Below are 19,705 nucleotides of genomic sequence, written 5' to 3'. Positions count from 1 at the left end.
TCCCATCTCCGGGCCCCGTCCCATCCCAATGCCCGCGTCGTCCCGCGGGCCCCGTCCCATCCCCGCGCCCGCGTCCCCCCATGGCCCCGTCCCATCCTCAGTGCCCGCGTCCCCCCCGGGCAACGTCCCATCCCAGCGCCCATGTGACCCCCAGGCCCCGTCCCATCCTCAGTGCCCGCGTCCCCCCCGGGCCCCGTCCCATCCTCAGGGCCCGTGTCCCCCCCGGGCCCCGTCCCATCCTCAGGGCCCGCGTCCCCCCCGGGCCCCGTCCCATCCCAGCGCCCATGTGACCCCCAGGCCCCGTCCCATCCCAATGCCCGCGTCCCCCCCGCGCCCCGTCCCATCCTCAGGGCCCGCGTCCCCCCCGGGCCCTGTCCCATCCCAGCGCCCGCGTCCCCCCCGGACCCCATCCCAGCACCCGCGTCCCCCCCGGGCCCTGTCCCATCCCCGCACCCGCGTCCCCATCGGGCCCCGTCCCAGCCTCAGCACCCATGTGATCCCCGCGCCCCGTCCCATCCCCAGCGCCCGCGTCCCCCCCGGGCCCCGTCCCATCCTCAGAGCCCGCGTCCCCCCCCCGGACCCCGTCCCATCCCCGCACCCGCGTCCCCATCGGGCCCCGTCCCAGCCTCAGCACCCATGTGATCCCCGCGCCCCGTCCCATCCCCAGCGCCCGCGTCCCCCCATGGCCCCGTCCCATCCTCAGTGCCTGCGTCCCCCCCGGGCAACGTCCCATCCCAGCGCCCATGTGACCCCCAGACCCCGTCCCATCCTCAGTGCCCGCGTCCCCCCCGGGCCCCGTCCCATCCCAGCGCCCGCGTCCCCCCCCCCGGGCCCCGTCCCATCCCAGCGCCCGCGTCCCCCCCCCCCGGGCCCCGTCCCATCCCAGCGCCCGCGTCCCCCCCCCCGGGCCCCGTCCCATCCCAGCGCCCGCGTCCCCCCCCCCGGGCCCCGTCCCATCCCAGCGCCTGCGTCCCCCCCCCCGGGCCCCGTCCCATCCCAGCACCCGCGTCCCCCCCGCGCCCCATCCCAGCGCCCGCGTCCCCCCCCCCAGGCCCCGTCCCATCCTCAGGGCCCGCGTCCCCCCCGCGCCCCGTCCCATCCCAGCGCCCGCGTCCCCCCCCGCAGGCCCATCCCATCCCAGCGCCCGCATCCCCCCCCGGGCCCCGTCCCATCCTCGGTGCCTGCATCCCCCAGGCCCCGTCCCAGCGCCCGCCTTCCCACGGCTGCCCCAGCCTGGCCAAGCTCAGGAGCGGCCAAGGGCACAGGAGCAGTGGGCAGGTCGTGATCAATGCCCCTCAGAGCCCACGGGGCAGTGGCTGGCTTTGGAGCTGAGGGAAGGACACAAGCTCCAGGCAGTCTCCCTACGGGGACAGCCCCTGCCCTGGAGGAGGCAGGCAGGCAAGCTGGCAGGACGGGGGGAAGGCGACTCAGGCCAGAGCCCCCGCACAGCTGGGTATTGCTGAGCCTGCGGCAGACCCTGACCCAGGTCAGCAGTGGGGGACTGTCAGCAACAAGCCCAGGGTGCACCATGATGGGGAGAAGGGGGGAGGTGTCCATCAATGCCAGAGCTCGCAGGAGGCAGGGGGCTCGGGGCCATCCAGCCGGAGCCCGCACGCTCCTTGCGGGAAGCCATGCTCCCCTGAGGACACCTACACAGGAGACCAGGGCATGGGGCGGGTGCACAAGTGGCCCAATGTCCCTCCCAGGATGGGCAGTGCCCAGCCCCAAATACAGGGATGGTCAGGGGCTCGTTCTGCCCAAGTCAGCCAGGGACTGGAGGCGAACGAGTCCTCGGGTGCCATTCAGCCTCACCCCAAATCCCAGCCTCTTGGAGCAGCAGCACCAGCTGCCTGGGCACCCAGCCCGGCAGGACACCTGTAGGCTGCAGGGCTTGGTCCAGCTCGGGCAAGGCCAGGAGCTCCACAACAGCCCTGCCCTGGACCCCCCACGGTCGGATGGATCAGCTGAGCCCTCACAGGTCATAAACTCATTTATTCAGTGTCCAGACGCCTCCTGCACCCAGCCGGCTGGTGGCTCTGCCTGCCGCGCGAGCTGAGTGAGGAGCAAGTTCTTGCCTGCCGGGCCCCGGGCCGGTTGGGAGTGACGGGCACCGGCCATGCTGTGGGCAGAGCCCCTGAACTGGTCACCTCCCCCGCAAGCCTGCTCCCTCCGCTGGGCAGGGTCACAGGGACAGCATGGCAGGGGGCTCCCACAGGACTCTGCCCCTCGGGGCCAGGGACAGGGCCAGCCCCACCCCCTCCACAGGGGCCCTGCCCCTCCCCCTCAGGGCCATAGAGTCTCTCCACCCTCCCGGCCATGGCAACAGACCCCACAATGGTCACCAGAGGATGAGGCAGGCCCTGCCCCATCGCCCCTGCCAGACCCTGCCCCAGGCAGTTTCCCAGCCCCGAGCAAACCCAGGCTCACAGGCTGCCCCTTGTCAGGACACCTGGGTTCTCCTGGGCCCCGTGGCTGCCAGCCCCTTGCAGACACGTTTGGTCTCAGGGGAATGGATGTGGCACCCTGGAGCCCAGCCATGTCCCACCAGCCCCGCTCTGGCAGCTGCAGGGCCCCTGGTGAGGGCTCTGCTCCCCCTGCCAACCACAGCCCCCTGGCCCCTTCCCTGGCCCAGGGCCTTGGCACGTGTCCCACTGCAGCATGCTCAGGTGCAGCAGGGTCTCTGCAAGGTGGGCCTGGCTGGAGGGGCGCAGGGGCTGGGGCCCACAGAGCCCACTGGGGGGGCTGGCAGCCTGGCCAGGGGCGCCCCCTTGGGCTGCTGCAGCAGCCGGCACAGCTCCACCCTGCCTTGCAGGCCCTTTCTCTTCTCCGACGCCAGCAGCTTGTGCAGTGGCGGGCGGGGCCAGGGGCAGGCGGGGGGCCGGGTGCTGCCCTGCAGCAGCCGTGCCAGGCCAGCCAGCTCCCGCGGCAGGCGGTAGCAGGGCAGGGGGCACAGGGCAGGCGGCACGTCTCGCCGGCTGCACAGCTCGCCGAAGTAGGCCAGCGCCCAGCCGCCAAGCGGCCCTGCCCCCGCGGCCACCTGCAGCTCGCTCTGCAGACAGGACATGGCTGCACCGAACAGGTCGTGGGGGTCCGGAGAGCCGCTGCTGCCTGCGGCCGCCCCCCGCCACAGCCGGTACAGCCGGGCGCTGCCCCGACTCCACAGGAGCAGCACGATGCCCTGCTCCCGGGCCACCAGCTCCCGCTGGACGTGGAGCCAGGGCATCACGCCCAGCCGCCCCACGCTGCCCGCCTCCCACAGGTCCAGCCGCACGTCGCAGCCCAGCGCCGAGCGCAGCACGTCCGCCAAGGCGCAGACCAGAATCTTGTGCTCCTCTGAGTCGGGGGAATAGACCAGCAGGACGGGCCGACGGCCCCGCGGCGCTGTGGGGAGAGGGCAGGGTCAGTGGCTGGGCTGTCCCCCGCCCAGGGCTCTGCAGCGGGCGGCTCCTGGGCTAAGTGCTCCAGGCTGCCTGGCTGACAGAGCCCTTCGCCTGGCTGAGCTCCCACGCAGGACCCTCCCCAACGGGTCACAGCTCCTGCTCAGCCAGCAAGGCCCCCACCCTGCTCCCTTCCTGTCCAACTGTGTCTACAGCCCCCCAGGATCCCGTCCCCTCCTCTCCCCAGATCCCAGCCCCCAGAGACTCATCAGATCCAGCCCCCTCCGCCCCCTGGGATCCCAGCCCCTCACTGGCTCCTTGCCCCAACCCCCAGGGATCCCAGCCTCTCTGCCCCCCAGGATTCTGACCCCCACCCACTCTGGCACCCCAGCATCCCAGCCCCTCACCTGTGGCGAGTTTCCGGAGGCTCCGGTAGTTCAGCAGCAGGACGGTTCCCAGCAGCCCCAGAGCCAGGGCCAGCCCCAGGGTGAGCAGCCCAAAGCGCTTGCGAGCAACTGGAAGAGAAGTGGGGTGAGAGGTGCTGTCCAGTGCTGCCTTCTGGTCCTACAAGCTCATGCTTCATCACTGCAGCCGAACAGCGGCAGGGGTCAGGAAGGGATCCCCTTCCCCAGCACATACTCTGGGGTTGGTGTTTTTGGCTCCTTCCTCTGAAGCATGGGGGTGGCCGTGGCTGGAGATGGGGGCACTGGGCAGGGCCAGGGCCCTGAGGGGCACCGAGCAGCCTCCCTCTCAGTGCTGGGCGGCTGGCTCTCGCTCACCTGCTCAGGGGCTAACCGAGCGCTGCAGGGTGTGGGGAAGGAGTCTCCTGCAGGGCAGGGGGCAGTGACCTTGGGGGATTTCGCCTTCCTCTGTGTGTGTGGGGGGGGCCCTCAGGCGCTGTTCTCTGCTGGGGGCACACGTCAGCCGTGCTCCTGCGGGCTGGGACACCTGGGTCTCACAGCTGGGTCAGTGTGTGGGGGTTGGGTGGGGTTGGAGCTGGTGACCTATGCGGGGGCAGACGGGCACATCTGCTTCCTCCTCACTATGACCTCTCGGCTTCTGGCTGCCCCCCGGGGCTCTGCGTGGGCCATACTTACCATCTGGGCACAGGAGCTGCTTCCGGGCAAACGGCACGTCGGAGCGCCACACCTGCCAGGCACAGAGAGAGCACGTGGGGGTTGGACACCGAGGGGCTCTGTGATGCGGTGGGGGGAGGGGGTCCTGTGGCCCTGCAGGGGGAGGGGGCAGGGGGCTGTGTGACGTGGCAGGGAGGGGGCTCTGTGACGCAGAGGCCAGGGGGCTCTGTTAGGATTGCCAGATGTCCGGTTTTCGACCAGAACACCCGGGACCCTGGCGACTCCGGTCAGCATCACCAACTGGGCCGTTAGAAGTGCAGTCAGAGACGGTGCGGGGCTAACGCAGGCTCCCTACCTCTCCTGGCACCGCGCTGCACCCCAGAAGCAGCCAGCAGCAGGTCCAGCTCTTAGGTGGGGGGGAGCCACCTAAGGGGCTCTGGCCTTCTGCCCCCCAAAACGGAGCCTGACTGAGGGATCCTGTTCTCTGTACCTGCAAGCTCTGTGTTAGACCATGTTCCTGTCGTCTCATAAACCTCTGTTTTACTGGCTGGCTGAGAGTCACGTCTGACTGCGAAGTTGGGGGGCAGGACCCTCTGGCTTCCCCAGGACCCCGCCTGGGCGGACTCGCTGGGGGAAGCGCACGGAGGGGCAGAGGATGCTGAATGCTCCGAGGTCAGACCCAGGAAGGTGGAAGCCAGGTGAGGTGTGTGTCCTGCAGACAGGCTGCTCCCAGAGAGGAGGCTCCCCCAGAGTCTTCCCTGGCTTCACAGGGAGCAGGTCCAGAGCATCGCCCGGGGACTCCGTGACAGGCGGTGCCTGCGGGCAAGAGCAGCGTGCGGAGCCTCCTGGCCCCCTCACCTAGGAGCTGGACCTGCTGCTGGCTGCTTCCAGGGCGCAGCGCAATGCCAGGACAGGTAGGGAGCCTGCCTCTGACCGAGAGCCGCCCGAGATCAGCCCGCTCCCCAACCCTGAGCCCCCCCCACCCAAACCTGGAGCCCCCTCCTGCACCACAAACCCCTCATCCCCAGCCCCACCCCAGAATCCGTACGCCAGCTGGAATCCTCACCCCCTAGAATCATAGAATCATAGAATATCAGGGTTGGAAGGGACCCCTGAAGGTCATCTAGTCCAACCCCCTGCTCGAAGCAGGACCAATTCCCAGTTAAATCATCCCAGCCAGGGCTTTGTCAAGCCTGACCTTAAAAACTTCCAAGGAAGGAGATTCCACCACCTCCCTAGGCAACGCATTCCAGTGTTTCACCACCCTCTTAGTGAAAAAGTTTTTCCTAATATCCAATCTAAACCTCCCCCACTGCAACTTGAAGCCATTACTCCTCGTTCTGTCATCTGCTACCATTGAGAACAGTCTAGAGCCATCCTCTCTGGAACCCCCTTTCAGGTAGTTGAAAGCAGCTATCAAATCCCCCCTCATTCTTCTCTTCTGCAGGCTAAACAATCCCAGCTCCCTCAGCCTCTCCTCATAAGTCATGTGTTCTAGACCCCTAATCATTTTTGTTGCCCTTCGCTGGACTCTCTCCAATTTATCCACATCCTTCTTGTAGTGTGGGGCCCAAAACTGGACACAGTACTCCAGATGAGGCCTCACCAATGTCGAATAGAGGGGGACGATCACGTCCCTCGATCTGCCCCCCTCCCGCACCCCAACTCCCTGCCCCAGCCTGGAGCCCCTTCCTGCACCCTGAACCCCTAATTTCTGGCCCCACCCCGGAGCCCCCCCCAGTTAGAGCCCTCACCACCCCCACACCCCAACCCCCAGCCCAGTGAAAGTGAGAGAGGGTGGACGAGAGCGAGCCACCGAGGAAGGGGGAATGCAGTGAGCGGGGGCGCCTCGGGGAAGGGGCAGGGCTAGGGTGTTTGGTTTTGTGGGATTAGAAAGTTGGCAGCCCTAGGCTCTGTGGTGTGGCAGGGGTCCTGTGACCCTGCGGGGAGGGGGCTGTGTGATGCCAGACGCTCAGATACTATGGTGATGGGCACGAACATAAGAATGGCTGGGTAAGGTGAGGGCAGAGCCATCTGAACAGGGCAGCAGCAGGGGTGGGGGCCTTACCAGCACACAGCCCCCCAGGATCTGCACCGGCAGCAGCAGGGTCAGCTCCCTGGGTCCAGAGCTCTCTGGCTGCAAACCAAGAAGGACGCCATTAACCAAAGAGCACCCCCTCCCCCTCCCCACCCCCTGGCTGGGCACAGGGGGCTCCGATCCTGCCCGCTGGCCTGCGAGCACACAGGGTCCCAGGGCGCCAGGCCCCTGGGCCAAGCCACTTACGCTTGTGACGGTGTAGACGGGCACCTCTGGTTCACAGCGGCTCCCCTGCCACCGGCACAGGGCTGCGCTGAAGGATGCCGGGACAGTGGAGGTCACGTGCAGGAGAAGCTGCAGGAACCGGACGCTCAGGGACACATTCCAGGCAGCGTCTACAGGGAGAAAACAGGAGGGCTCACTCAGGGGCCCGCCCGGGGCCTGCAGGGCCCTGGCTCTCATGCGAAGCAGGGCCAGGCCTGGCCAGCACCAGCAAGGGAGAGGTTAGTCAGTGCCAGGGACGTGTAGGCGGCTGTGTGTTATTTGCACTTATGCTACGTTGTGTAACTAGGAGCCAGCCTCCCAGCAGGCTTTGCACTCATGCCAGCAGAGAGCGGGCATGAACAAGCAGGTGACCCGTGCAGGGCCTCCAGCAGGAGCGAGGGCCCAAGATGTGTGGTTTGGGAAGGGTCGCACACTGCAGAGCGTGCTCAGCACAACTCACAGAGACAACTGCGGGACAGGGGAACTAAGGTCCCGGGACACAGGGCTTGTCTGTTTGCTGGAAACAAAGGGTAGAATATCCCGGGTTCCTGTGATCCCTTTGTAAGCTGCAGTGCTCCTCCCCAGATTGGGTAAAGCATTAACCCTTCCTGCACTGAGCTGATCTCCCTTCGTCAGACTGAGCTGAGGTGACAGCTTATCACTAAAATAAGTGAATCCTCAACGGAGACACCCAAGAAAAACACAGGAGGCTGCAGGGAGTGGAGCTCAGCAGGGGGCGCTCTCCCCCGGCAGGCAGGGCTGGCCCCAGGGGGCGCTGTGCTGCGGGGAGCAGAGCAGAGCGGGGGCTCAGCGGGGGGCGCTCTCCCCCGGCAGGCAGGGCTGGCCCCAGGGGGCGCTGTGCTGCGGGGAGCGGGGCGGGAGCTCAGCAGGGGGCGCTCTCCCCCGGCAGGCAGGGCTGGCCCCAGGGGGCGCTGTGCTGTGGGGAGCGGGGCGGGAGCTCAGCAGGGGGCGCTCTCCCCCGGCAGGCAGGGCTGGCCCCAGGGGGCGCTGTGCTGCGGGGAGCGGGGCGGGGGATCAGCAGGGGGCGCTCTCCCCCGGCAGGCAGGGCTGGCCCCAGGGGGTGCTGTGCTGGGGGGAGCGGAGCGGGGGCTCAGCGGGGGGCGCTCTCCCCCCGGCAGGCAGGGCTGGCCCCAGGGGGCGCTGTGCTGTGGGGAGCGGGGCGGGGGCTCAGCAGGGGGCGCTCTCCCCCAGCAGGCAGGGCTGGCCCCAGGGGGCGCTGTGCTGCGGGGAGCGGGGCGGGGGATCAGCAGGGGGCGCTGTCCCCCGGCAGGCAGGGCTGGCCCCAGGGGGCGCTGTGCTGCGGGGAGCGGGGCGGGGGCTCAGCAGGGGGCGCTCTCCCCCGGCAGGCAGGGCTGGCCCCAGGGGGCGCTGTGCTGCGGGGAGCGGGACAGGGGGCGCTCTCCCCCCGGCAGGCAGGGCTGGCCCCAGGGGGCGCTGTGCTGCGGGGAGCGGGGCGGGGGATCAGCAGGGGGCGCTGTCCCCCGGCAGGCAGGGCTGGCCCCAGGGGGCGCTGTGCTGCGGGGAGCGGGGCGGGGGATCAGCAGGGGGCGCTGTCCCCCGGCAGGCAGGGCTGGCCCCAGGGGGCGCTGTGCTGCGGGGAGCGGGGCGGGGGCTCAGCAGGGGGCGCTCTCCCCCGGCAGGCAGGGCTGGCCCCAGGGGGCGCTGTGCTGCGGGGAGCGGGGCGGGGGCTCAGCAGGGGGCGCTCTCCCCCGGCAGGCAGGGCTGGCCCCAGCATGGAGAAAGGGGGTGCTGTGGGGCAGGTGCCATTGTTCTCAGGAGAGAACCCCCCTTCCCCTTAGCCAGACACCATGATGATGGGAAGCAGCCCCAACTCCTCGTGTCAGGCCCTGGTGCTTTGTGTCATGTGGGGATGGGAGCCCTGGCTCCCCTCCTGCCCACAGGAGGTGCTGTTCTGTGCAGTGCTGCCAGGCCGTAGCTCCCGCCCAGAGCAGGCTGCATCCTGGGGCTGGGGGAGCCATTGCTGCGCTCAGGGAGCTCAGAGGCGTGGGTGGGGCAGGGAACTCAGCCCGCGGGCACGGGGGGACCTGGCACAGCCAGGTTGTGCAGGGGGAAGTTGTCAGTCTAGGGCTCAGCTGAGCTGCTGGTGCACTGCACCCCCCCTTCTCTGCCCCCCCAGTCCCCGTGCCCAGCAGACCCTGAACCAGCCCCAAGAGCTCTGTGGGGCACCAGGCCCCGTTGCCAGCCTCTTGCAGGCGTGTGGGGCAGCCAGCAACCCGGTATGGCTCTGGGCCCCCAGCCCCCCGAACACCCCGTAGTCCCCACTGCAGAGCGGCAGGGCAGGCTCACCTGGCCAGTGTGGGCACTCCACGTGGCTGCTGTTGCCGTAGGAGAACTGGAGAGAAACAAGGAAAGTCACCGGAAAGGCCCTGCCTGGAGAGGGTGTTTAAGGGAGGCCGGGCCGGGGGTCAGCACTCGCCAGCGGGCCCCTCTGGCTGGGCACCGAGAGCGGAGGCTGCTCACGCTCCGCTGAAGGGCACGGCACGGGAAGCTGCCCGGCACTAGGGCACACCAGCCCGTGCTGACCCCAGCCCGTTCCCGTGGACGCTGGGCAGGGCGGGGAATGGGGCTCGGGGGCCCATCAGCCCCTCTGGGTCGGCTCTGGGGCAGGGCTGGAGCCATTCCTCTGTAAGGTGGCACCGCAAGGGGCATCAACATGGGGCTGGGCTTCCCTTACCCACCGGGGGCCTTGGCCAGCGGCTGCCTGCCCTGTGTGAGACGAGGGCCCAGCTCTGCAACCCCAGCCCGCTCTGCCCCGACAGCACGCGCCTGCCTGCCGCTTCCCAGCTGGCGACAGAGGGCAGGGGCCAGGGCTCTGGCTCTTACCTGGGCAGGATCCCCTGCAAGGAGGCCCTAGGGTCTCTGGTGGGGGTGCCAGGAAGGGCAGGGTGGGTCACGCTGGCACTGGGTTCAGCGTGTGGCTCAGGGGAGCCACCCAGCCAGAGATCCCAGTGAAGCACCAGGACTCCTGCCAGTGGGGGGGCTCAGCCGGGGAGCACGCGGGGGGGCTCACCTTGAAGCAGAGCAGAGGGTGAACATCCACCTTCTCCACGGTGTAGGCCTAGACCAGAGCAGAGAGCATGTCACAAACTACCAGCACCCCCCCACCTCCTGGGGGACCCCCCCACCTCAGCTCCCCCACCTCCCTGGGGGGCCCGGCCCACCTCTTCCACCTCTTGGGGGGACCCCCCACCTCCCGGGGGGCGGTGCACCTCCCCCACCCCACCCCGCCATCCTGTCCCCAGCTCCCAGAGGCCCCGGGCCAGCCCTGGGAGAAGCAGGTCACCTTGCAGGGGGCGCTGCAGAAGCAGTTGGATGGGGAGAGGCAGCTGCTGCAGCTGGGGGACCTGGGGGCGGGAGTCCGTTGAGGGCGGGAGTCAGCCCAGGCCAAGCCCTGCCCCTCATGCAACATGGGGAGCCTGCCCACTCTGGTAGGGGGCCTAGGCTGGGGGAGACTCCACTCCACGTCCCTGGCCTGGAGGGGACAGCCCACAGGGGCCCCCCACCACTCAGTCCCCGGAGCTGAAGCCCATCCCAGCTGACCTACAACTGCCAGAGCCCAGGGAGGGCTCTCAGAGGAAGCCCCAGGGGTCTGCAGCCCATCCCTTTCGGGGGACAGTGAGTGCTCATGGCAGGGCCCCAGGGCCAGGCAGGCTCTGGGCCCAGCTCTGGAGGAGAGGTGCCTGCAACCCCAGGTACCCCTGGGGCAGTGGGGTGGGACAGAGGCCCCTCCAGCTCGCCTCGCCCTTCAGAGACTGAGAGATTCGTTGTGATCCCCTCGTCTGACCCCTGTGTAACAGGCCAGAGCCCTGCCCCCCGTAACCCCTAGAGCAGAGCTGTTAGCATTGTCCGCTCCTCACTGAACCAGTGCCAGGGATGGAGAATCTGCCACCATCCTGGGAAACTGGCCAGCAGTTAAAAACATAGGCCTCATTTCCCGTCTGACTTTCTCTGGCTTCACCGCCCGGCCCTGGGGCCGCGTCTGACCTCCCTCTGCTCGACTGAGCAGCCCATTAGCAAACCTGTTCCCCACAGAGACACTAGCTGACAGCCCCACAAATCTTGTTCTTTGGGGAATTCTGGGCACTTGGTTTTATCCACGTGGGGGTGGGGCAGGGGGCATGTTGCAGAACAAACCCACATCTACCCTGCAGCAGCAGACCGTGTCCCGCAGGGCTGGGCCCAGGTGTGGGAAGCTGGGCCCACGACCAGGTGCAGGGGATGGCAGAGCTGCTTGGAGGGGGTGAGCACCTGAGCAGCCCTACGCACCACATTACAACACCCAAAGCGGGGGCGGGGAGGAAGGTCTCCCTTCCAGCTGTTGTTTTGGTTTATATCGTGTTATTCGTATTCGCAATAACCATGGGACTGGGGTCCAGGCAGCCCTGAACCTGCTCTGTTAAGCTGCGTGGACGGAGCTCCTTGAGCCGTCGCTGTAAGGCGTTTTGTGAGCCTTTAATGCCCCTCGTGGCTCCTCTCTGAGCCCTCCCCATTCGTCAACAGCGGCCTGGAACTTGCCCCAGGCCCCAGCAGCGGTCACCCCCGTGCCAAACATGGAGGGAAAATCACCTCTGCTCTTCCCCCGAGAGCGCCCTGTTTATGCGCCCAGGGTGGCACTAGCCCGTTTGGCCAGAGCGTCACATGGGGAGCTCATGTTCAGCTGGTTACCCCCCAAATCTTTTTCAGTCCCTGCCCCCAGCACACAGCCCCCTAGCCGTGGCCGACGTCCTTTGTCCCTAGGAACACACATTTACATTTAGCCGTAGCAAAACCGCCCAGTAAGAGTGGAGAGTCACGCCAGCAGAGCTGGTAGCAGAGACCAAGCCACTGTGTTTGCTTGAGCCCGCCTTGCCCCCTGATCCAGACCCAGACTGCTCTGTGCCAGTGACCTGGCCTCTGCGCTATTTATCGTCCCCCCGCTTGTCTCATCTCCAAGCTTCATCAGTGGTGATTTCCTGTTTCCTTGTAGGTCATTAATGAAAATGTTAGTTAGCGTAGGGCCAAGAACTGATCCTTGCAGGACCCCATTAGAAACAGACCTGCTCACTGCGGAGTGCCCGTTTACAGTTCCATTGAGACCTACCAGTTAGCCAGTTTTCAATCAATGGAACATGTGCTATGTTCATTTTATATCATTCTGGTTTTCTAATCAAAATGTTGACGCTCTAGAGAAGTCTAAGGGCTGGTCTACACAGGGAACTTACATGGCATAGCTGCGTCTCTCAAGGGTGTGAAAAAGCCACCCGTGAGAGATGTAACCATGCAGAGCTAACCCCTGGTGTAGACAGTGCTGGGTTGATGGAAGAATTCTGGCAACCTAGCTGCTTTCCCACGCTGCCATCTACCACTCCTGGCAGCATCGGTGGCATCTGGACTGAAGTACTGCAGCCATGCAGCGACAGCCGTGCCGCTAGAGCATGTTAAAAGTAGACAAACCCTTCGCCTGTTACATACGCTTTATTCCAGGCCTCTGCAATTTGCTCACTGTTCCAAGACTTATTGAAAATCAGCACTAAGGGTACAGTTTGCTGCTTAGCATGCTGTTTTAAACCTCTTGGATGTTTGTTACCTGGAACTGCTGATTTAAAAATGTCTAACTTTAGTAGCTGATGTTTAACATCTTGCAATACTAGTGGAATAAAAGTTATCTTCATCGTGTGATATGACTACATTATCTGTTTTTTCCCCCAAATACAGAACAGAAATATTTATTGAACGCTTCTGCCTTTTCTCCATTATTATTAATAATTCTATCATTTCCATCTAATAGTGGACCAATACCATTGTTAAAATTCTTTTGCTCTTAATCATCTTAAAAAATTCTCTTATTGTCCTTAACTCTACTGGCCATAGATTTTTCCTTGTGTACCTTTGCTTCCCTTATCAATTTTCTACAATTCCCAGCTTCCGATTTATATTCATTACTGTAAACTTCCTCTTTCTTCCATTTGTTATGTGTATCTATATCATTCATTTTCTGTAGCTGCCATCGTCTTCCTTCTAAACCAGGTCAGTTTTTTAACCAACAAGGCCTTTTGGGACATCTAGCAAAGTGTTCTTAAACAATTCCCAGCTGTCATTCACATTTTTTTTGATTATTCTTCCTCTCAGCTGATTTGGCTCATAATTATTTTCAGCTTTGTAAAATTAGCCCTTTTAAAGTACCTAGTATCTAACACACTGGTCTGGACTTTATTCTGTTTGCACATCATAAATGTGACCAGTTCACGCTCACTTGTATCCCTTAATGTTTAGCGCTGTGATCAGTTCCTCTGTATCTGCAAAGACGAAGTGGAATATAGAACTCCTCCGATTGGATGCAAGGCTTTTCTGGTTAAAGCTCGACTCTTCTAAGTGTTCTAAAATCTACAAGATCCCTTGCATTGCCGTGAACCGTGGTGTACCTCACAGAGGAGCAGGGTTCTGTAAGCAGTCCACAGTTAGGGCCATTTGACCATGGAATTCCTGAGCTACAGCCCCAAAACTCCCAGCCTCTTTTAAAGTGGAGAGATTCTGACAACCTTTCTTGGCTCACAGCTAGAGCTCAAACCAGGGCTCAGATCACTGCGCCAAGGTGCCCAGCACTCGAGGGCCACCCCAACAGAGGGCACGGCCCACCCAAACTTTCAGGGCAAATCTAATTAAAACGTTGTTTCAAACAAATGAAGCTCGTCACGGTCAGCACATTGCAAGCCTCCTGTGCCGACCCCCAAGGGCAGATGTGAGGAAAGGAGTAAACAGGGCTGCTAGCCTTCAAAGCTCCAGGGGATGTGCAGTCATTCTTTGAACCTGAGCCAGCTAGCCACGTGAGGCCAGGCCCCAGGTAGGCCAGGCATCTGGAACAGAGGGGCTGGCGTATTGCCGAAATCCAGCTCCAGCAAGCTGCTTGTTCATTTATTGGGGGGGGGGGGGGGGCGGGGGGAGAGGAGGTGTAATCAAAGTATTTTTGTAATAAATAAAATTCCCCCTGCGAATGCTTGCTAGCAGGGCAGGGGCATTTTAGGGGGTGGAAGAGTGGGGGTCATAGGGGTCAGAGGGACTTGGGGCTGTATTGAGCGGAAGGGGAATAAATGGGGATGGGTGGTAGGGAAAGTGAGAGGAGCTGGGAAGTGAGGGACACATGGGGGTGAGTGATGGGGGGCCCCATATTCTCCCCTTCTAGGTGGGTGCCAGGATCTGGGGTGTCTGTGAGCTGGGATCTGGGGGCCTGTGACCAAGTGGAGTTTTATTCACCTTGTTATGTTGCATGAGAGTCTCACTGTCCTGTGCTAATACTGTGTGTGCCTCAGTTTCCCTGTGTGCTGCACCAGTACTGGGGTGGTGGGAACTGGGGGTGTGATTTTTGCTGAGGCCCTCAGGGAAGGTGAGCCTGCCCAGCTGTTTGCAGCTGTGTAACCTGAGACCTAGGAGGGGGTGCAACCCGGTGACACCTTTTGCCCGGAAAGCGAGACAAAGAGAAGGGGAACAGCAATGGGGGGGGGGTGTTGGAGGTGGGGTGGCTGGAGGCTGGCAGTCTGGGTGGTGAGATTGGAAGAGTGAGAGTCCAGGGCGTCTAGCCCAGGACTCCCAAGATGGACTTCACTGAAAGTCACTGATTTCTGTGCTGCCTTTCGTGGAGGGGGCTGAGCCCCTCTCTCTACCCCCATGTGAAATGGGATCTGCGGGGGGTCTCTGTGCCACTCTCCCAGTCTCCACTGCATGCACGCCAGGATCTGGGCAGGCCTCTGCCCATCTATGGGAGTCAGCCCCCCCACACACACTTCCTGTGCTCCTCATGGAAACCAGGTTCTTCAGGTGGAGGGGCTTGCCTCACGGTGGGGATCTGAGCCCCACTCCGTACCCCCCATGTGAGCTGGGAAACCTGCTGTCCTGATCTCTCTCTCTGTGTAAGTAACAGGCAGGCTCGGAGCACCTGCTGAGAGCACACTGCGGTGTTGGGGGGAGCTAAGAACAGGCGCCCTGGACACATACCAGAAACGCTTACACACTGGAGAGGGGGGCAGAGAACACCCGGGGGAAATCTGAGAATGAACCATGAGCATATGGGAACATCTGCCTCCCTCGGTCACTTTATGATTCTACTTTGTTGTGGGGAAATCTGAGGACGGCAGATTCTCCAGAAGGGCCTGACATGGATTCTGAGCGGCGAATGCTTGCGGGGCGGGGAGGGATGCCCAGGCAGGTGGGACTAGGAAAAGAGGGGTTGGATCTGCAGCAAGGGATAGATGGGGCATTATGGGGAGGGGGATAAATGGAATGGGTGGTAAGGGACGGAGGAGGGGTTGGAGCCTCAGGCAAAGGGGAATAGGGCGGGATTGGGGGAATGGCAGGGGAGAAGACCGGAGGAGTTGGAGAATGAGGGGTAGCAGAGGGGTGGGGGTGGGCCTGTGAGCCCTGAATTCCCCCCTTCCATATGTGTTCTGAGAGCTGGGGGACCCTGCTCCTCTTGGGGTGCTAAGCCCCTCTCCCTGCCCGCAGGGGCTCTGCCTTTCACGCTGCAATGCTGTAGCAGTTTGAGTGTTGCTGGGCTCTGTGCTCTGGGGGGGCTCGTAATTGCACGGGCACTGCAGGACCCAAGCTTTCGCCCGACTCCCAGGCCGGCTCAGTCCCGCAGCACGAGCCCCCCACGGGGACTGCCGTGCTCTCTTACCTGGTTGGACTCCATGGCTGTGGAGTTGGGGATACTGTGGCAGGCCCCGGTGTCACTCTCCTTCCAGCACAGGGTGGCGGTCGGGTGGAGCGGGCAGCGGGCACTCAGCACCATGACCATGGTCGCCTCACTGCTGGCACTGTAGTCATGGAACTGCATGGACGCCCACAGTTCAGAGCCATCTGTGGGGCAGAAAGGCATCAGCCAGAGGCACTGGCAGGCTCAGCCCCAATCGCCTGCACAGCCCGACCTACACCCTGCCTCAAGCCCCACACCCTGCATCACCAGCACAGCCAGGGGCCCCAGTGCCTGGGTCTGGCAGCTACAGACTAGTTTGCCCTCGGGTGTCATGTGAGGTCTGTACCAAAGCCAGCGTCCCCCGGTGCTCACGGCCCCTGCGAGGTGTCTGGGCAGGTGACATGGATGGAGACCCGGGTATATTGCGTCATAAAGCTCCGTCACTGGGGCATGGCTCGGATCTCCCCAGTGCGAGCTCAGTGCTGATCGGGAGCCTGCAAAGGCTCCGGGGGGGGCACTAGCCAGGGGGTGTTGGGCTGGGTGCGAGGGCAGTGCGGCTCGTCTCCCGCACGGAGCCGGGCCCAGCCTGTCGCTCTGATGGGACGCTGACCAGTCCAGCCAGGCAGGACCTGGCACGTTATGTCCCTCTGCTGTATGGCCCACCCATGGGCACTCCCTCTGGGCAGGCCAGCGCTGTGCTTTGCTATGGTACCGGCTGGCACTGGACACCGGGCCAGGCCGCGGACCATGTGGGCGCTCGGGGCACTGCACCCATGGGAGCAGCGGAGCTGTGAATCCTGCCAGCGCCCAGAGGCCCAGGTGCCCCAGGGAGACGCTGGGGGCTTGGCAGGTGCCTTCACCAGGCTACCATGCTTGCCATGCTGCCGGCAGGGCTTGTGCTGCCAGGGCTGGGAGGTCGGGGTGCTGAGTCAAGCAGCACACACAAGGCTCAGGGCAGGGGCAGACCCACCCCCTGGACTCCAGCCCCAGCCCCACCCTCTGCCCCAGGGCTCCAGCCCCCCACCCAGGAACTCCCGAAGGCCGGCATGCCCCAGCCCAGGCCACTCACAAGCTGCCGGCTGGGCCTGGAAGGGGGCACAGCTTGGTGCGGAGGCTGTCGCGGTGCAGGTAGGAGGCCTGAGGAGCCAAGGGATCAGATGCTGAGTAAGTGGCCGCACAGGACCCCCCGGCCCCAGCGCCCAGGCCCCCCCCCTCCCCGGACCCCCGCACCTCTCCCCCGGCCCCAGCGCCCAGGACCTCCCCTCCCCAGACCCCCACACCTCCCCTCCCCGACCCCAGTGCTCAGGCCCCATCCTCCCCCCAGGCTCCAGTGCCCAGGCCCCCCCCCTCCCCGGCCCCCCCGCACTTCCCCCCCGGCCCCAGTGCCCAGGACCTCCCCTCCCTGGACCCCCACACCTCCCCCCCCCGGCCCCAGCGCCCAGGACCCCCCCTCCCCGGACCCCCCACACCTCCCCTCCCCGACCCCAGTGCTCAGGCCCCATCCTCCCCCCAGGCTCCAGTGCCCAGGCCCACCCCCCCCCAGACCCCCGCACCTCCCCCCCGGCCCCAGTGCCCAGGACCTCCCCTCCCCGGACCCCCACACCTCCCCCCCCCCCAACCCCAGTGCTCAGGCCCCATCCTCCCCCCAGGCCCCAGCACCCAGGACCCCCCCTCCCCGGACCCCCACACCTCACCCCGCCAAACCAGCACCCAGGCTCTGTCCTTCCCGGACGCCCGCCCGAGCGCCCAGGCACCCTCTCCCCTCCCCCACGCGAGTCGCTGTCGGGCCAGAGCAGGGGCTGGGGGCCGGCAGACGTACCTCAATGCAGAGACAGGGCAGCAGAAACTCATAGGGCAGCACAACGCTGTGACCGCCCGACACCAGCACCTGCAGGCAGGGAAGGAGGTGGCAGAGGTGAGGGTGGCAGAGCCCAGCCAGGCCCCCAAGGGGCACTGGGACCCTGTGCCCAGCCTTGGCACCCCCAGGTACGGCCGGGCTCCCTGCTGGAAGGGCAAGTGCTGGAGGTGCCCCCGGCCCATCAACTGCGGGGCCCCCCCCCTGGGGCTGGCCGCCCCGCCCGCTTGGGGGAGCCCCCTGGGGCCGTGCCCCTCACCTGTCGGGGAAAGGGGGTGGACAGCTCCTCGCACTCCAGGGCCAGCTGGTGGCACAGCCGTACGGTCAGGTCAGGACCCTCAGGCACCGACACCTCAATGGCCCGAGCCTCCGGGTGGCAGGCGTAGCTGAACTCGGGGCCTGCAGAGGCAGAGAAGGCAGGGGATGGGCAGCCCAGAGCAGCTCGTGCCCACGTGCGCCAGCCTGTGTGGGCCCTGCCCCCCAGCACAGGGAGCCCTGACTCACACCGGCAGAAGAGCAGCCCCGGGGGGCGGCCAGGAGCCGGGGGCGGCAGCTGCTGGGCCAAAGCCAGCTCAGCTTCGGGCCTGGGACCAGCCGTGCTCCAGAGGCAGCCCCAGGGCCACGCTGCCTTGGGCCTCAAGACACAGCACTGCACCCCCAGAAAGACCTCGCTCACAGCCCCCCCGTGCTCCCCCACAGCAACCCCGAGAGACAGCCCCCACAGCCCCTTTCACCGAGAGCTGGTGAGCAGCAGCCCTTCCCATTTCTACCTGGACCCGGGTCTCTGCAGGGAGGTGGGATTTCCAGCACCCGAGGAGGGAGACCCCCCTTGTCTCACCTGCTGGCTCTGCAGGGACCAGGTGGCTCTGGTTCAGGCTCAGCCCCCGGTCAGGGACGGTGCCAAGCGAGACCAGAACACGGCGCCCGCTCTCCACCGGGAAACAGTCAAACTGCACCTGCCACTGCAGGGAGAGCAGAGGGTGAGCCCCTGCCAGCGCCCCCCCAGAGCACCCCTCCCCTCACTCTGCAAGCCAGCCTTCCCCCACCCTGCCAGCCCCCCCACCTCCGGAGCCTCCCCCTGCCTCTACCCCAAGAGCTCCCTTTCCCCCCCAGCACTGCCGTGGGAGCCCCCCGCCACCCCAGGAACCCCCGCAGTCGTCCCCCCCGTCCCCCGGTGCAGACCCTATGAGCAGGCACGGCTCCAGGGGCACCAGGCCTTGGGATTGGCACCGCGCAGCTGCCAAGGGGGGACTGAGCCAGGAGCCCTGGGCGTGGTCTGCGCTGACTCACCAGGGAGCCTGCAGCCTCCGGGTGCCGCCTCCAGACCTGCAGCCAGCTGGCCCTGTTGGAGCCCAGCTCCAGGAAATCCAGCTGCAGCCCACAGACGCTCCCCAGCCCTGGGGCAGAGAGAAAGGGGTGAACTCCAAATTCACAGCAGGCCTACCAAGGGCCCCTCTGCAGCACCCCACCTCCTGGGGAAGCTCCCCAGCCCCCACCGAAGCCAGCCCTATGGGTCCCCCTCCCCGGGGTCATTCCCAGGAATTCTGCGAGTGTCCCTAGCCTGAAGGGAGGTTCAGACAGGGCCCAAACTCCATGGTCATGGGGCCAAGCAGGGCCCCAGGAACCCACTCTAAAACGGGGTTCAGGTGTGGCGGGCCACCTACCTGCGGTGTGCAGGGCCAGGCGCACACGCACACACGGCTGGCAGTCGTGGGAGGCCTGGCACAGCCGGGCTGTGCTCAGAGCTAGGGCTGGAGGGGACAGGGCTGCTCCATCCTGCTCCTTCTGGTGGCACCGGGGCCTGGGGAGGGCACCGTCCGCTGGAGGAGAGGAGAGCGGTTAAAGGCAGCCAGGACCCACCCGGGCCTTCCCAGTGCAGCTGCCTCCCAGCCCTCTCCATGGCATGTGCCCATCACCATGCCCGCCGAGCAGGGATCTCCTGGTCACCCTCTGTGGCAGGCGAGGGCTGGCTGGGTCGTGCCCAGCACTTACATTCCCCAGCGCTCTGCACTCCAGACACGTGGGGCAAACCCAACCTCGCCAGACCCCCGCTGGGTCCCTCCCCTGGGGCACCACCCCACCCCCACAGTGCAGGGACCCGGCGCTGCATGGGGGTCAGCACTGACAGTGAGGGGGAGAGAACCCCACTGAGTCCCCCCCTGCAACTTGGCAGCCCCTCCGCCCCGCACCCCTAGCGCACGCCGGGGCCGGTGCTGACTGCATGGGAGTGGCACCATCACTGAACGCAGCGTCTGGGTTTCCTTGGCGGACTCCAAGTCTTGCCCCATCCCACCGCACCCCAGCTCGGCGGAGACGTGACCCAGCCCCAGTGGAAGGAGGGAGGGACTGAGCAGTGCTGCCCCCTAGCACCCTAGCTGCCCCCTGCCT

At 65.2% G+C, this 19,705-nt stretch overlaps 1 protein-coding gene across 1 annotated transcript; it reads right to left on the bottom strand.

The window, feature by feature from the left end:
- Positions 1-1,986: 1,986 nt before the first annotated feature.
- Positions 1,987-19,605, bottom strand: IL17RE (interleukin 17 receptor E). The gene is given in 16 exon segments (XM_077821387.1): positions 1,987-3,381; positions 3,785-3,892; positions 4,475-4,526; positions 6,522-6,590; positions 6,738-6,886; positions 9,084-9,129; positions 9,808-9,855; positions 15,445-15,626; positions 16,532-16,556; positions 16,558-16,599; positions 17,282-17,350; positions 17,577-17,716; positions 18,156-18,279; positions 18,608-18,714; positions 18,982-19,137; positions 19,536-19,605. Coding segments are annotated over 16 exon segments (2,106 nt in total). The 3' UTR covers positions 1,987-2,662.
- Positions 19,606-19,705: the final 100 nt, after the last annotated feature.

This window comes from Eretmochelys imbricata, chromosome 7, assembly GCF_965152235.1.
Source record: "Eretmochelys imbricata isolate rEreImb1 chromosome 7, rEreImb1.hap1, whole genome shotgun sequence".
In the NCBI taxonomy this organism is placed as follows: Eukaryota; Metazoa; Chordata; order Testudines; family Cheloniidae; genus Eretmochelys; species Eretmochelys imbricata.
The sequence above is the reverse complement of the archived record's forward strand: the minus strand, read 5'-3'. Positions and strand labels throughout refer to the sequence as shown.